The sequence below is a fragment of the Vulpes lagopus genome, chromosome 11, assembly GCF_018345385.1.
Source record: "Vulpes lagopus strain Blue_001 chromosome 11, ASM1834538v1, whole genome shotgun sequence".
In the NCBI taxonomy this organism is placed as follows: Eukaryota; Metazoa; Chordata; class Mammalia; order Carnivora; family Canidae; genus Vulpes; species Vulpes lagopus.
The window spans coordinates 35,771,053-35,787,178 of record NC_054834.1 but is presented as its reverse complement, the minus strand read 5'-3'; the positions used below and the strand labels follow the sequence as shown (position 1 = coordinate 35,787,178).

Genomic DNA, 16,126 nt, shown 5'->3' with positions numbered 1-16,126 from the left:
CAAAATCCAGCACTGAAGTAGGAAAATTAGAGGATTGCTTTGAATCCTCTCTCCATACGTATTCACCATGAGGCACTGCGTGAGTTACTGAACCTCCCTGAGTCTCAGTTTCCTTAATCTACTTTATAGGAATGTTTTGAGGATTAAATTAAATGAAATAATGTGTGCCAAACCCAGAGCCCAGCATGCCCAGCCCTTGGGCCATGTTTACTTGCTTCCCTTAATTCACAAAGAACATCTCTTGCCTGTGGTGGAATCATGATTGCCTCTAGATTGTCTCCAGTTAGTGGAGTTTGTTAAACCTCGAGGGTAAGACTATAGAGTAGGTTTTGTCTAAAATTCGCTGAGAGCCCCCCAAAGATCCACTGGAGGAATCTCTTTCTAAACTGACTTAATCCAGAAAAAAGCCGACCATGATGCCAGATATTTTAGGAAGCATTTGTTGCTAAATTACCTGAAACAAATCATGTACACACATGGAAGAAAAGTGCATTTTAAAATCAGCAGGAAAGCTGTGCATTTTTGTTTTGCGAGGTTTAAAGGAGAGCACATAAATCTTCAAGATATTCAGATAGTCATTTCATAGACACTGATTAAAGTGAGTGCCATGCTTGGGAATGGCATCAAATCGAAGACAAGATCACTGCTCCAGGGAAGCTTCCGAACTTGTTGGAGAGACCAACCCATATGTATGACATGAGAACGGAATAGTTAGACTCGACATCAGGAAGGGCAGTACAAGCCCCTCAGTACGGAGGGAAGGCAAGATACGGGTTTGGTAGGGATTCGATAGAGCTCTAGGAGACTTGAGATCTTGGCTTGACTGGTTCATAAAACAGTATCATTTAAAGACACTCAGAATTTTTAAAAACTACCTAAAGCATTCACTTCCTATAGAAACCCAAGAACATACTACAGTTGGTCTTTATATATTTGAAATAAATGAATCCTTCTAAAGTCTCAGTGTTCAGGCTGATTTGCTTTCAGACTCTCACTACACACTGTGCCAGACTGCTCCTGCCCAAATTCATTCTTCGTCTGTGGGATATGGAATATCTTCATAAATCATAACAAGTCACATTGAGAGTAAAAATCTCAGCTAGAGACTTACCTCAAAAGCTGAGGCGTGCCACATGTATTAATGTTGGTGGATTTAGGAACCCGGGTTAGGACCTTTTTCTCTTTATTAGAAGGAGATTTATAACCCAGGGCCTTCAGAGGGTGAGAATGGGTCCTCTGAACTGGCCTACTCCTCCTGTCCCTCCCCAGCTCCCAGCTCTCCAGATTTAAAAAAGTGGAGAAGCAGAACAACAAAACCATTAACTTAATAGCATAGAATTTATGGCTGAAATCTTACAAAGCTTATGTCAGCAAAGTAAAATAATTACTGTCACTTTCTCTTAGACACTTGGCTTTATGGTTCCTGTCACCTTTATCATAACACACAGCTGACTTAGTAGCTCTATTTTTCATGGCAGATGGCCTGGTGTTATGCTTTTATGCACACAGCCATGCTGTTAGATGACAATAACATGGGTATACCAGAGTGGAGCTAGGTTTAGATAATGAATTGGAATACTGTTAATGGTTTTGGGTTAGTCATCCTGACCGGATGCCAAGTGAGCTTGTTCCCTTTCTCCTTCCTTCCCCAGATTCTCAAATCCAAAGATTTAACGTCTCCAACCCAGCGCTACATTGACAGCAAAGTCGTCAAGACGAGAGCAGAAGGCGAATGGCTTTCCTTTGACGTGACGGACGCCGTCCATGAATGGCTCCACCATAAAGGTTACAGCCGCCCTCTGTCCTCGTCCCTAGATGCTCAGTGACCCCATGTTATTGTAAGTTGATTGCAGATTTAAGGGTATTGTCACACATCCAAATGACCTCCTTGACTTAATGTTTTCCAGACAGAAACCTGGGATTTAAAATAAGTTTACACTGTCCCTGCTGCACCTTTGTACCATCTAATAATTACATCATTCCCAATAAAAGTGAAGAGCTAGAAGCAAGATTTGCAGGTAATTGAAACTTGGTCTTACGAGGTGGGGGAGGGAAGGGCCTGTATTGATAATCTCATGGGGGATGAAGTCCATTTGCATGTGAGAATGGGATTGTTTGGTGAGGCCTGAGGAGTTTTCATTGTTTGGCTAAATATATGGTTGAGAAAGATATATGAAGGCAGAAAGAATTGGACCAAGCCTCTGTATGCTGCTACATGCCAAGTGATGACTTGGCAGTACTAGCTGACTGATTCATCAACTTTCCAAACTATTAGTCAGTTAAGCCTTTTATTCTTCATTTAAGCAAGTCTCCAGCTATGCTAATATAGAAGAAGATAGCATGCACTCAGGGAGATCCATTGATAATGTCCCAAGTGCAATGTCAAGAGGCCTAAAACCATATTTCCCCTCACACCACAGCCTCTTTACCTCACCTTACATGTATCAGAACACTCCACCATTTCTAATTGGTGCCCAGTATTTCCAGTGGTCTCCTTATCAGACTTTCAGAATAGTCTATAAAGACATACAGAGGCTTTAGTTTTTCCCTATTCTTGCTTACCTGTTGGTGATGAGCCAAAGGTCAAGGAGAATGAAGAGATACCAAAGGGTTGGAGTTACTTCCCTTATTAGATAACTGGTTTGGATGATGAGAGATAAGAGGGAAGTCTGCTGTGTGCTCGTGCCTCGTTGACCCCACACCACCACGTCAGGAGCTGATTTCCCCTGCCCCAGCTACCACCACCTGGGACCTCCGTCCACTTGCAGAAGGCTACAGTGGCCCTTGCTCATGGAAAAATTCTCCCGGAGGTCTAGAGATTTATTTCAGTCTCTAACCTAGCCACGATTCTCTAGAGTGTGGAGATTAAATGCTTAAACTGGCAGTCTCTGGAGCATGCTTTGGAGAGCTCGAGTTTCTAAATCTCAGATGGAATCAGGAAAGTGTTGAGGATGCCATAAAATAAATGAAAAAGCCCTTTCTTCACAGCTTCCCCAAATAGCATTAGGTAAGGGTGACTTCTCTTTCACTTGAACCTAATTCACTGCAATTTAGTGTAGGTCTCGGGCTGTGTTCATTAGGAAAGTCTTTGAGTGTAGTAGTCTGAGGAGGAGAGTGAACCGGGGGCGGGGGGTGGGGGGTGGGGAGAACAAGGCATGTTCTTCCGCTGTGCCTTCAGTCGTTGAGGGGATGAACACAGCCTTAACTGAGTGTTGATGAAAATAAACTATCCAGTTTGCCCTTGGACTCTGGTCAAAGGCTTCTCCTGTAGTGACCTTCATTACCAACAAGGCCTGCCTTGGACACCAAACTGCCTCCTGACAAGAGCCTCAGTGAGAAGTGTTCATTGTCACCTGCGATTGTTTCATTGTGGCAGATCTATTTCTGTGGGGAATGACTGTAGCCAGCTGATGATGCTGTTGTGAGGTCATCGCGGCTATTTGTGACAATATGCAAAGGAAAAAGGAATGGCTGGTTATATTTGACGAAGGTAAAGCTAAATGTTTGTTACCCAAATGCATTTTTTCAAGGTATTGATGGCACCTCCACATATACCAGTGGTGATCAGAAAACTATAAAGTCCACTAGGAAAAAAAACAGTGGGAAGACCCCACATCTCCTGCTAATGTTGTTGCCCTCCTACAGACTTGAGTCACAACAGTCCAACCGGCGGAAGAAGCGTGCTTTGGATGCAGCCTATTGTTTTAGGTAAAAGGAAATAAAAATAAAACAAAGTAATTACGTCTGTTAACTCTTACACTGCCTTTGTCTTTTCTTACAAATTCACCTAAACTCCACTCATTGCTTAAGACCCGGTATAGTACATGATAGCCCCCATACCTCCTCATGTCATTCTTCCCGGAGGCTTTAAACAGTTTTTCTATGTTGTATTCCACAGCCTCTTGCAATGAACCAAGTCTGAAGTCAGAAAATTAGTCCCCTGAATTTTTTTCCCAAATCCCCTTGAAGCACTTTGGGGCTGAAGAAGAAAATGAGCTTCTTGCTCCCCAGAGCAAATATAAGCTTACTTGAGGGGTAAGATGGTGGATCCCTAATTGGAAAGACTCAATGTCTGCATGAAGCCCTCACCCCCCATGGTAGGCCCATGGCCATACCTTTTTTCATGGAGATGAGAGAAATAGAAGAAGAATACTCTTTATTGTGTCGTTAGCTACAGAGTATAATAAGAGAAGGGAAGGCAACACAAATTTATTTCCCACTCCTATAAGAGCTCATGGTGGGGAAAGTGTGAATGTTCTCCTGTGGTTTCTTATCAGGGCTCGTAAGAGGAAGGTTCTTTCTTTATTTTGAGAGCTATAGGGCGGTGAGGGGTTCTCACTGATAAAGCGCTCAAAGAATTCATGAGTAAAATGGCTTTTTTTGCTCCTCAGAGTTAATGTTGCACTAAGCAAGCCTCCATGTTTCTTGATCTCTGGCTCATCAAGGGACAGGAGATTAAATAAAGGATTCATTCTAAAGGAAAATGCCTTAGATGATTCTTTGAAAATAGCTGTTGTACTTCATCCATTTTATATTTGGAAGGGCAGTCGAGGCTGATTGGCAAAACTGCCCAGTGTTGGCTGAAAACGGAGATGAGTCTCTTCAGACGCCTCTCTGCTTGTATCTAGTCATTCAAGGGAAAGATTTCACTTTCAAGGTCACAACCAAGAGACTCGGGGCATAGAATTCATAAGGGAAGGTAGTCCAGCAGGTCACCATGACACTCCATCATGAAAGTCATTTGAGATGACTGTAAAGCCATTTGGTCCTAGCCCATGATATTTGCTTGTTGGATGCTGTTTGAATGAATGAATGAGTCATTTTTCTGGCTTGGAATGAAGGGTAGGGGGAAATCAGCTATAAAATCTCCCCTGCTCTTTCTTCTAACAGAAATGTGCAGGATAATTGCTGTCTACGTCCACTTTACATTGATTTCAAGAGGGATCTTGGGTGGAAATGGATACATGAACCTAAAGGGTACAATGCCAACTTCTGTGCTGGAGCATGCCCATATTTATGGAGTTCAGACACTCAGCACAGTAGGGTAAGTATTTGGCTCCATCTTTTCTATTTGGGGTTGCTAATGTGTACCTGCTGGTAATATGTCCAGTGAATTCAAGTCAGCTGGGTGCCCGTTCATCATCACACATGAATGGGTACTGGAGAAATCTTTGTTTTGGATGAGGAGGAATGTAGGGTGTAGGTGAAATCACGAGTAACACTGATCAGTTTGAAGAGTAGGTTTTGCCTTCCCAATTAAGTTGTAAGCAACCAGAGGACAGTGTTGTTTAATTTTTTCCCTTATTTTATATTCACAATAGCTGTAAGCAGTTGGTAGCTATGAAAAAAGTCTTTTGGAATCAATCACTTGGTGTTGTGTACAGCTGGGGTGTGAAGGGACCCAGGTCCCCATCTAAAAAAAGGAGCTGTCATCATCTACATCAAGGACTGTCATAGCGGAGAGACTTTGAGGACCTCAGCTGATGCTTTGGCATAGTGACCCACTAGTGTGTGGCAATTAAAAAGTCATTTAACTCCTCTAAACCTCAAAGCATCAATTTATAAGTAAAAAGGAATGTTTATGTTAGAAATAATCTTGAAAACAACAATGAAAAAAGAGTAGATATAAAGAGCAAAAGGATGATAAAAGTGAAAATGACTTGAAAATCAGTACCCCCAATTCTTTTTGAATATACCAAAAGTATGCAGGAATCTATATATTTTGTCAAGTTACTTCAGTGAGGATAGAAAGCTAATTCAGAGGATAAATCCTAGATGGGATGCCAGGGGTTAGTAGCCCAGCTCTGCAGAGACTTTTTCTATGTAATAATAGAAATTTTCCTAATGCTTTTTCCTGGTACCTCCATAACGTAGGATTTTAGAGATGGAAAGGATTTCATAAATTATCTCGTCCAAACGTTTCACTTTCCTTAAAGAAATTGGGGTCTAGATCGTGTAGATTACTCGCCCAGGATCAAACAGTTGGTGACAAACCAAAACTTGGAATGCAGGCTTCCTTGTTTTATAACCAGGCCTCCGTTTGCTCTGTCTTACTGAGTTTAATTCCTGAAATGTGGCTACACATTGGGGTTATGCCTCTGTAAATCTCCTTATTAAAGAGGCATTAGAAAAATTGCCTTCACTGCAGGGTAGGAAAATGAATCTGCTGCCAAAAGGATCACATAATGCATTCGGCACAATTCAAGAGTTTAGGGGTGATCAATTATTTTAGACAATCTGCATTATAAAATTCTTCTTTAATTCATATGAAAAATCATGTGTTAGTAGAACATGAAGTCTGTTTATTTATAAATGCCTACATATGCTAGACTTTAAATTGACAAATAGGACTCTCCTCCCTTTAGCTGTTTTCCCAACTCCCCTGTAGATTTTGGCACTCCGGGCTGACCATGTGCTTGGCCATGTGAGGAAAGCTTGCTCATGCCTGTCCCTTTGTCTGAGCTCTCTGGCCAGGCTGTTTCAACCGGGCTGTGGCAACAGTAGCTATAATGTGGGCAAGGCCCAAGTGCCAAGTAGAAATATAATTCCCCTCCCTGATACACAGAGGGAGTGTGTGAAGGCTGAGACCATGCTTGTTTTTCAAGGAGAGAGGAAGAAGAACTGTCATGGTCACAAATATGTGGTTTGGACAGTTACCCAAGAAGCCAGAGGTAGCTTAATAGAGTAGTCAGTGTTGCGGCACTGAACAGATCTTCTGTCTTAGGCTGAAAAAACTGCAGGGAATCTCGAGGAAAAACGTCACTTGCTGTTTGACTAATGCATTAATGGCATCCTTGGAACTGTCTCTTTATCATCACCAGGGAACCTACATACTCCCATTAGTACAAGTCCCATACGCCTTTGCTATAAGACAGAGTTAACTGTATAGGACTAACTATAGAACTTTCTCTTCATTCCACTGTGGGACTGGCTATCTGCCCTCCAGCTTAGACACTACCATATACCATGTGAAATCTAACGGAGGGTTGATTTTTATTACTATTATGGTTTTAAGCAAAATGTAAGAAAGTGAGTAATAAAAATAGAGCTCGCTTTTAGTGTCATTCTTATTTAGCTCTTAGCTGCTTACTTCTTGATTGTATTTAGGAAACCATAATACGTGAAAAGACTTGTATCTTTTTTTCTTTTAAAGATGATTTCTTTATTTACATGTTTATTCATGAGAGACACACAAAGAGAGAGGCAGAGACATAGACAGAGGAAGAAGCAGGCTTCTTGCAGGGAGTCCTATAGGGGACTCGATCCCTAGAGCCCGGGATCACACCCTGAGCCAAAGGCAGATGCTCAACCACTGAGCCATCCAGGTGTCCCTCTTTTTTTCTTTTCTTCTTTCTTCTTTTTAATTTTTTTAAGAGATTTTATTTATTTGTTCATGAGAGATACAGAGAGAAGCAGAAACACAGGCAGAGGGAGAAGAAGCAGGCTCCTCACAGGGAGCCTGATGTGGGACTCGATCCTAGGACCCTGGGATCACTCCCTGAGCCAAAGGCAGACGCTCAACTGCTGAGCCACCCAGGCGTACCTCTTTTTTTCTTTTCTTTTTTTTTTCTTTTTTTAAAAAGATTTTATTTATTTATTCATGAGAGACACAGAGAGAGAGAGAGAGGCAGAGACACAGGCAGAGGCAGAAGCAGGCTCCATGCAGGGAACCCGACGTGGGACTCGATCCCGGGACTCCAGGATCACACCCTGGGCAGAAGGCAGGCACTAAACTGCTGAGCCACCCAGGGATCCCTCTTTTTTCTTTTAAATAAAAATGTATATGATATTAAATTGGCCCTCGAAGACAGCACAGAGAAGTGTCACATGCAGACAGGTGTCTTTTTCTATACAGAAGGGTAGGTTAAAGCTCTGACGGGAGTTTTAATGAGGCATCTGATTCTCCTCCTTCTCTATGTATTTGCTTCTTTACCTGAGCACAGGAGTCTCATTTTGTCTTAATAGGGCTCTGAGGTCAAATTAAAGTCCACAGAGCCTCTGAGCTCAAGGGAACTCTAATCTAGGTCGGAATTGGAAATATACATGCGGTTACAAGGAAGTGTAGACACAAAAGCAAATAGTAAGAGGACCAGGTTTTTCGAGGGCCTGGCAAGTATGTGCAGCAGAGCAGTGATCAAAGTAAAGGATTATTGGGAAAACTGTAAAATCTATTGAATGAGTGATTTTGTGCAATCCGAGCTTTTATAAAATCATTTGTTTATGATGCATGAGAACAGGATTCTGTAGGAAAATGATGAATTCAGTGATTACTAGGAACACATACCAAGTTGACCATAATTGGGGGTTTAGAGAAGGAAACTGTAAACCAAAAGTAGTTTAAATTGTCTACTGAGCCCTGTGACTGATAAGATAAAACTGTGGCAATATGTAATGGTTCTTTTTAAAATAATTGTCCCCTCTTTTCCTTTTCCCTTTCCTTTTTTTTTTTTTTTTTGTCTTTTCCTATCTTCTCTTTCTCCTCCTGTGTCCTTTCAGGTTCTCAGCTTATATAATACCATAAATCCAGAAGCATCTGCCTCCCCTTGCTGCGTGTCCCAGGATTTAGAACCGCTAACCATTCTCTACTACATCGGCAAAACACCCAAGATTGAACAGCTCTCCAATATGATCGTAAAGTCTTGCAAATGCAGCTAAGATTCTTGGAAAAGCGGCAAGACGATAATCACGTGGTGATGATGATGATGAGGAGGAGGAGGAGGACGACAGCGACAAGAACAATGACAATGTTTGTAACAAGAAAACATAAGAGAGCCTTGCTTCAACAGTGTTAAAAATCTTTTTTTGAAAAAAGCGGTACTAGTTCAAACATTTGGAAGTTTGTGTTCTGTTTGTCAAAACTGGCACCTGAAACAAAATGAAACAAAACAAATTGAAGGCTTTATTCTACATTTCACCTACTCTGTGAGAGAGACAAGAAGCAAAACCTTTTTTTTTTTTTTAAGAAAAAAATAAACACTGGAAGAATTTGTTAGTGTTAATTATGTGAAAGGAAAAAAAAACCCAACAAACAGGAAAATCCCATTAAGTGGAGTTGCTGTATATACAGTTCCTATCCCATGCCTCACTTGATTTTTCTGTATTGCTATGCAATAGGCACCCTTCCCATTCTTACCTTTAGAGTTAACAGTGAGTTATTTATTGTGTGTTACTATATAATGAACATTTCATTGCCCTTGGAAAATAAAACAGGTGTATAAAGTGGAGACCAAATACTTTGCCAGGAACTCATGGATGGCTTAAGGAACTTGAACTCAAACGAGCCAGAAAAAAAGAGGTCATGTTAACGGGATGAAAACCCAGGCGAGTTATTACATGACCAAGCAAGTCTGCATTAAGAGAAAGACCCTGAAAACACATGCTATGTACCAACTGCCTAAGGAAGCTTCTTGTAAGGTTCAAAACCGAAAAGCCTGTTAATAAAGGAAACTTTCAGTCAGAAGAAGTCTGTAAGATTTTTTTTTTCTTTTTCATTGTAAATGGTTCTTTGTCAGTTTAGTAAACCAGTGAAATGTTGAAATGTTTTGATACGTACTGGTCAAACTTCGGACCTTAAAGTATTGCTGTACAGCTATGCTCTAGGTTTTCCTTCGTTTCGGTATATGTAACCATGCCTATATTATAATAGATGGGTATAGAAGCCAGTATAATTGGAAACACATCTGCAGATCTCTTTTGCAAACTATTAAATCAGAACGTTAACGACTTTACATGTGATGTGTAAATTTTTACCATATTTTTAATGTTCTCTAATAACGTCAACTATGATTTAGATTGGACTTAAATTGGGGCTCTTTATAATGATCACTCAGAACTGTGTGTTTCCTTTAGCTGGCCAGTACTTTTGAGTAAAGCCCCCATAGTTTGACTTGCACTACAAATACGTGTTTTATAGTATTTGCTACACTTGTGCTTTGTGCATCGTCCAATATTCTGACATAAGCTACCTGAGTCCTTTCATTTTTCTTTTATAAAATGGATAGAGTCGATTTCAGTAGTCTTCCTTTATCTTCCAAGCATCAATACTAATCAGTTCAGATGTCAACAGTCTTCTATTTTTAGGAAAATTGGGGACTCTTATAGATGTATAGACAAGCGAGTTAAAATATTTTAGTTTTAGCAAAGGCCTAAGGATCTGACTGAAACTCAGAATCTTCGTGGCTGAGTGAAGACAAGCTTTCTCCAACTTGGTTTAATCGGTATGTTCACAGAATTCTTTTCTTATTAGAGATCAGTTCATTTCTTTTAATCAGGTTTTTGATGTTCAGGGGGACATGGAAAGATTTACATTTTGGTTGATTTTTTTTTTTTTTTTAAGGGAAAAAAAAAAAGCCCCGGTCAGCATAAGTCACTCAGTTGATTTCACTAAAGTTAAGGTTTTCATAGATGTTCTTTGACGGTTGTAGAGGTACAAGCCAAGTACTCCCATGATCAAAAAATTCTTTTTTTTTTTTTTTCCCTCTGAATGAGAGGTATCTAGATCTGAGGCTAGAATTTACCTTGCTTTAATAAATGGATGATTTGCCGTATCATTGCAGAGAAAGGAACCACCGGTCAGGGTTGGTGGGAGATGTCCGTTTGCTGGTTGTCTCTTCCTCAGCTTTGAGATAAAAATTACTAGGTAAAACAATGGAATGTTTGCAGTGTCACCTGAAGGGCTACACAGTGAGGTGTGAATCCAAGTGAAATGGTTTGATCTAGCAGTGCTTCTTGTTTGACATTTCCTGACCATTAATTCAATGACAGATTGGGTTCGCAGGTTTGAAAACTGGAAAAGCAAGAGAGCGGGGGATGCCATGGGAGTAAACAACCCTTGTGTTGGGTGTAACCCAATCCCAGAATGACTGTGTTGGTATTTTACCTTCCGTTTTCTATTAATTCTATGTAAATCACTTTTATTTCTGCAGGTATTTTCCTCTCAGATAGAATGACGTTTTTGTTTTGTATTATTTTGTCTTTCCTCATGAATGCACTGATGATATTTTAAATGCTCTATTTTAAGATCTCTTGAATCTTTTTTTTTTTTTTTCAGTTTGGGGGGTTCTATAGGGTCTTTATTTCCCATAAGTAAATATTGCCGTGGGTGGGGAGGGAGGTGGGTGGGAATGGGGGGAATGGGAAGGTGTTAGTGTATGGGCGGGGGGTGGGACGGCGGTGTTTCTATGTTAAGCAGCAGTACAATTTTATGGTTGGCATGGTTTAAAAAAAATGGAATATAAGAATAGCTGTTTTGTATTTTGATGACTGATTACGCTGTATTTTAAACATGATGTATGTCTGTTTTGTGGTGCTCTAGTGGTAAATAAATTATTTCAATTGTACGTTGATGTGTTTTTCCTCTCACGGGATTTCTCACTGAGACTAGAGAACACCTCTCCTGCCATGAGAATCATCTCAAGCTGGAAAAGTCCTACATCTTTAAGGTTGTGCTCTTATTCTCAAGGATATTCCCTGCAGAAATGTCATGTCTTAGAGCTCACGAGCCAGGACGTATCTACCAAGGACTAAAGAAAGCCCTGTGCAGTCTTTTTATTCTCTTGTTTATTGCCATTTGGTAATTGTTTGAGATTTAGTTTCCATCCAGCTTGACTGTCTACCAGAAAAAATGCAGAGGGATGTTTGAACCATGCCTTGGCTTTCTGGTTCTATGTCCTGCCAACCCCAGGGCCAAAAGAACTGGTCTAGACAGTATCCCCTGAAGCCCCATAACTTGGATAGTTGCTGAGCCAGCCAGATATAACAAGAGCCACGTGCTCTTTGGGATTGGTGTTGGGAGCAGCTACTTCTCTCTGCTTCCCCAGACCACTGCACCAAAAAACCCCTATTCCCGCAAAGTACTTTGGCCGTTTCCTTCAAGACCAGACTTTGCAAGTGAGTTGCCAGTCCCTTAATAAATGGAACTAATAAAAAAGTAGTTGTGGCTCGATCCGGTTGGCTTGCTTTATCTGATGAAAAAACCAGTTTGTGCCCATTGTCTAAACCTCACATAGAAACGAACCATCAACGCAAGTGTTTAGGTGGAATCGAAGATGGTCCTGTATCTACCATCATCTGTGATTCATCTTCCATGCTCAACTCCTAGAGAAAGGAAGTGTTGCCCTCCAACACATTACTTCCTGCTCCTCTGCAGAGTGGCCAGTACCAGGCCGATCACCCCGGCCCGCATCACCTTCATGTGATGAGTAAGAAAAGAAGGGTGTCGGGGTAATGAAGAGTCACCTAATACCAACTTTGGCAAGTTTGTCAGCCACTCCTAGCCTTGTTTCATTATTTTTGAAATGAGGCTGAGACTACCTGTTTTACAGGAGTTTGCACGTTTGCTGTTGTGTCCTTGTGGTTCAAGTGAATCTGCATATGAAACGTATTTCCCTCGGTGTTTGGTTTATAGCTGATGATCAGTAAATGGTAGTCTGAACATATTTTTTAACTTGTTCTGTTTTTGGTTTCTTGGCAATTCTGTTGCAATGAGCTGTTTATATTCAGACTGTAACCCAGGCCAATACTTCCCCATCTTGAGAGTGAATGTGTAAACCCTCCAGACGCTAATCTCATAAATGGATCAAGCCATCAGTTATTTCTTAGAATAATCTGTAATTCCGTTTGTTAAACTTTTGGTTACATGCCTGACCAGAGATTGTTTAAGATAGTGGGGGAAATGTTCATGTAAATCTTTGCTCATGTCTACCAACTAAAATCCAAGTGAAAGAGACAAAGTGGCTCGCTGAATGACCCACTTCCTAAGGTGATGATAATAGAACTGTGGTTTGCTGAGCACTTACCAGGTACTGTTCTCTGTTAACCTATTTAACCTCACGTATTACCTTATGATGTAGGGTTTTCATATATAACCCCATTTTACAGGGAAGTGAGCAGATGCAGAATGGTAAATCATGTGTCCAAGATCCCTCAATTTGTAAGGGAAAGGTCTAAAATTTCATTGTCCAGTACACTAGCTGCTAGGCATATGTGGCTTTCAAGCAGTTGAAATATGTCTAACCTGAACTGAGATAAAATTCAAAGTGTAAAATACACATCAGATTTCAAAGATAGTACCCCAAAAAGAATGTAAAATGTCACATTAATTTTGGATCTTGATTACATGTCTAAATAATACTATTTTGGATATATGGGATTAAATAAAGTATATTATTAAAATTAATTTCACCTGTTTCTTTTTACTTTTTTTAATGCAATCACCATAACATTTAAAATTACATATGTGGCTCACACTTGTTACCTTATGTTCTGTTTCTCTAGCATTTCTTTTTGGTGCTTTCTTAGGATTTCCATCTCTCTACTTAATGTTGTCTGTCTATCTGTTCTTGCATGCTGTCTACTTTATCCTTTAGAGCCTTTAGCGTGTAAATCAAAGTTGTTTTAAATTCCCAATCGGGTAATTTCAACATCCCTGCCAAACCTGATTCTGATGCATGTGTGTCTCTTCAGATTGTGTTTTTGCCTTTTAGTATGCCTTGTAATTTTTTTCTTGATAGCCACTCATACTGGGTAAAAGAAACTGCTATAACTAGGCCTTCTTAGCTTAGTGTGGAGGTGGGAGAGGAAACATTCTATAATCTCTTGATGAGGTCTCCAACTTAGTGTGCCTCTGCCTCTGGAGGATGAACTTCACAAGAGTTTCTGAGTTTTTTCTCCACCACCATTCACTGTTAGGGGGTACAACATGGCTAGAGTGGTCTGGAGTTGGTATTTCCCTTCCCTGGGTCAGTTAGATTCTGATATTCCAACTCCTTAGCCTTTGGTTAGTAGTTTCCCCTGAGGTTGGGAGGTGGCGGGAGGAGGGCTACCATGCTAAAAACAGAGTCCTTGGGTATATTTCAAAATGGCTCCTTGCTCCCCATGGATGTACTGCAAAATTGTTCTCCAGTGTTTACCGTAGGAATGTGGTAGAGCTCCTGGAGAGGTAAACCTTAATAATATGGCGGGCACCCCTGTGACTGGGTCTCTCCAGAGTTCTTAACTCTCAGAGTTAAGAACTGCACTGGGCCTTCTGCAATTCGCCAATTAGAGTTCAGGTGTACCTACCCCAGCAATGGTTCCTTCTTGTGAGCCTCTAGTCTTGTAAGCAGCAATGGCCTGTATTATTTTTGGCCTCTTTCTCTAGTTCTGGAGGCTGCAGTTTTCTCCTCTCTGATGGATCCAAGAAGACTTATTGATTTTTCAGTCTGTTGAGCTTCGTATGAGTTGTCAGGATGAAGTGGCCACTTCCAAGCTTTTTACATGCAGAACTAGATACTGGAAGTTCTATTGATTAGTGATAGCGTAGGATTTGGAAGCAGCTCTCTTTAGAAACTAAGGCTAAACTATTGCCATAAGCTATTTGACCAGCTTTTGTTTTTGTAATTAACACACGGTTGAACAATATTAGGCCAAACCCTCTGAAACTGGTTTTGTAGGTATGATTTGATGCAGTTGGCAATTCATTAGGGTTCAACTTAACAGTTGACAGTGATCGACTAATACGGTCATGAAAATGCAAATATTACACATGCCCCCTGACAAAACCCTTGATAAAATCATTGGTTACATCTCAGTAAAGGCACGAAGTGGACAGTACAACCCTCCTCTAGGGCCATTGGACTATTGTATTAAATGTTTTCAGTCCATAGAAATCTTCATCGATACACCTGTGACAACATTTTCTACTCTGCTGAAGGGAGAAAACAAATCAAAATATTTGTTGTGCTCATTTGAGTTACTGGTTTTGAGAAGACATTGCTTTTCTTTCACTAAGTAAGTGGAGCTGAACTTCCTATGTTTCGAGGCCTTAGATGGGTGAGTCCAAGCTTTGGGTCCCGAAAACTCACAGAAGGGAGGAGTTGCGTTTTTGTTATATACGAAATCAAAATTACAAATACAAAATTAAATTCAGAGCCTTAGAAAGGGCTCATAAAAATGGGGAAAGCCAGGACATCGTAAATTTTAAGAGCTTCACTGCAAACCTGCCTCTGGGCTTTAAGCTAACACATGCTTTTGTTTCTATCAAAGACTGTTACCTTGTAATTCTAGCTACAACTGGATTTCATCTCTTTATTGCTAATCTACTAAAAATCGGTTTTAAATCGGTTTAAATCAGTTGCTCTGTTCTCTGTCCTCCCCTTGTCTCTGCAACTGCATTTTGCAAGCTGAACAAAGGAAAATAAGACCCATAGTTTCACTAATATTCCAGGTCAAAGACAATAAAGAAAATGTTATTTTTATACCTCTTTTGAAACATCAAACTAGACCGTATAAGATTGGAGAAATTGTTAAGACACATATCTGATCATTGTATCAGTAAACATGAGCAACTTCTTGAAGTTATTACCTGAAATTATTTAAAAAATGCTTTTCAATAGCCTTCTTTAAATGAAAGAATTGCTTTAGGTTCCTTCCTGATGGTGTCTTTACTTCCCTGAAATACTTTGAGTTGGTGTCTTTCTTTCCGCAAGTAATGGCTGTTTGGAGAAGAGATGAGTGTGTTCCTGTAATTGGGCTGAGACCTAGTGAAAGGAACAGAATGTACTGAGGGAGACTCTGTACTGTGTGATCAAAACTAGAGAAATCAGTCAACCCGAGAGAACAGACATAATTAAAGAGCAAAGCAAGACATGAGTGGTAAATGAAAAGGCCCAATATAATCTCTCAGGCTTTTCCCCCAAAGTAGGATTTTCTGTCCTATAGATGCCAACCCAACTGAAAGAACACAGATGTGTTACTCAGGTGACATCATAAAGGTCTGGCCAGCCCCAGAGATGGAAATCCTTTCTTCAGGCCCAAATCTTCATTCTGAATCATATAGAAAATTTTCAATCTCAGGATGTTAGGAGCAAACAAGCTAAGAAGTTATGTAATCCAATACTGCTCTAAAGGCGATGTGAAGTCATGCAGTTTGGCTTGTCCTCAAATATGGGTGTAACACTAATTTCTCCATTTGAAACAAAATTAAATTAAACAGTACAGAAAACTGAGAACTTTAAGTCAAGTGGTGGTTGTTCATTTTGTGAACTATCAAATTTCACACCACCATGGGTGTACATCTTCCCATTGCTCACATCCGGGTGTTCTGAGAAACCACTAGCTATGTTCAGATTCCTACAGAGGTGGATAT

At 40.4% G+C, this 16,126-nt stretch overlaps 1 protein-coding gene across 3 annotated transcripts in view; it reads left to right on the top strand.

Moving 5' to 3' along the window:
- TGFB2 (transforming growth factor beta 2) overlaps positions 1 to 11,339 on the top strand; it is an 82,736-nt gene extending 71,397 nt beyond the window's left edge. For 2 of the 3 annotated variants that reach the window (XM_041722093.1, XM_041722092.1), the window contains 5 exons: positions 1,653 to 1,785; positions 1,908 to 2,018; positions 3,531 to 3,708; positions 4,891 to 5,044; positions 8,497 to 11,339. In XM_041722093.1, the coding sequence (XP_041578027.1) occupies positions 1,653 to 1,785; positions 1,908 to 2,018; positions 3,531 to 3,708; positions 4,891 to 5,044; positions 8,497 to 8,655 (735 nt within the window). In that variant the 3' untranslated portion in view covers positions 8,656 to 11,339. The remainder of the gene's footprint in view (positions 1 to 1,652; positions 1,786 to 1,907; positions 2,019 to 3,530; positions 3,709 to 4,890; positions 5,045 to 8,496) is intronic. The other variant, XM_041722094.1, reaches the window with a different exon arrangement.
- Positions 11,340 to 16,126: the final 4,787 nt, after the last annotated feature.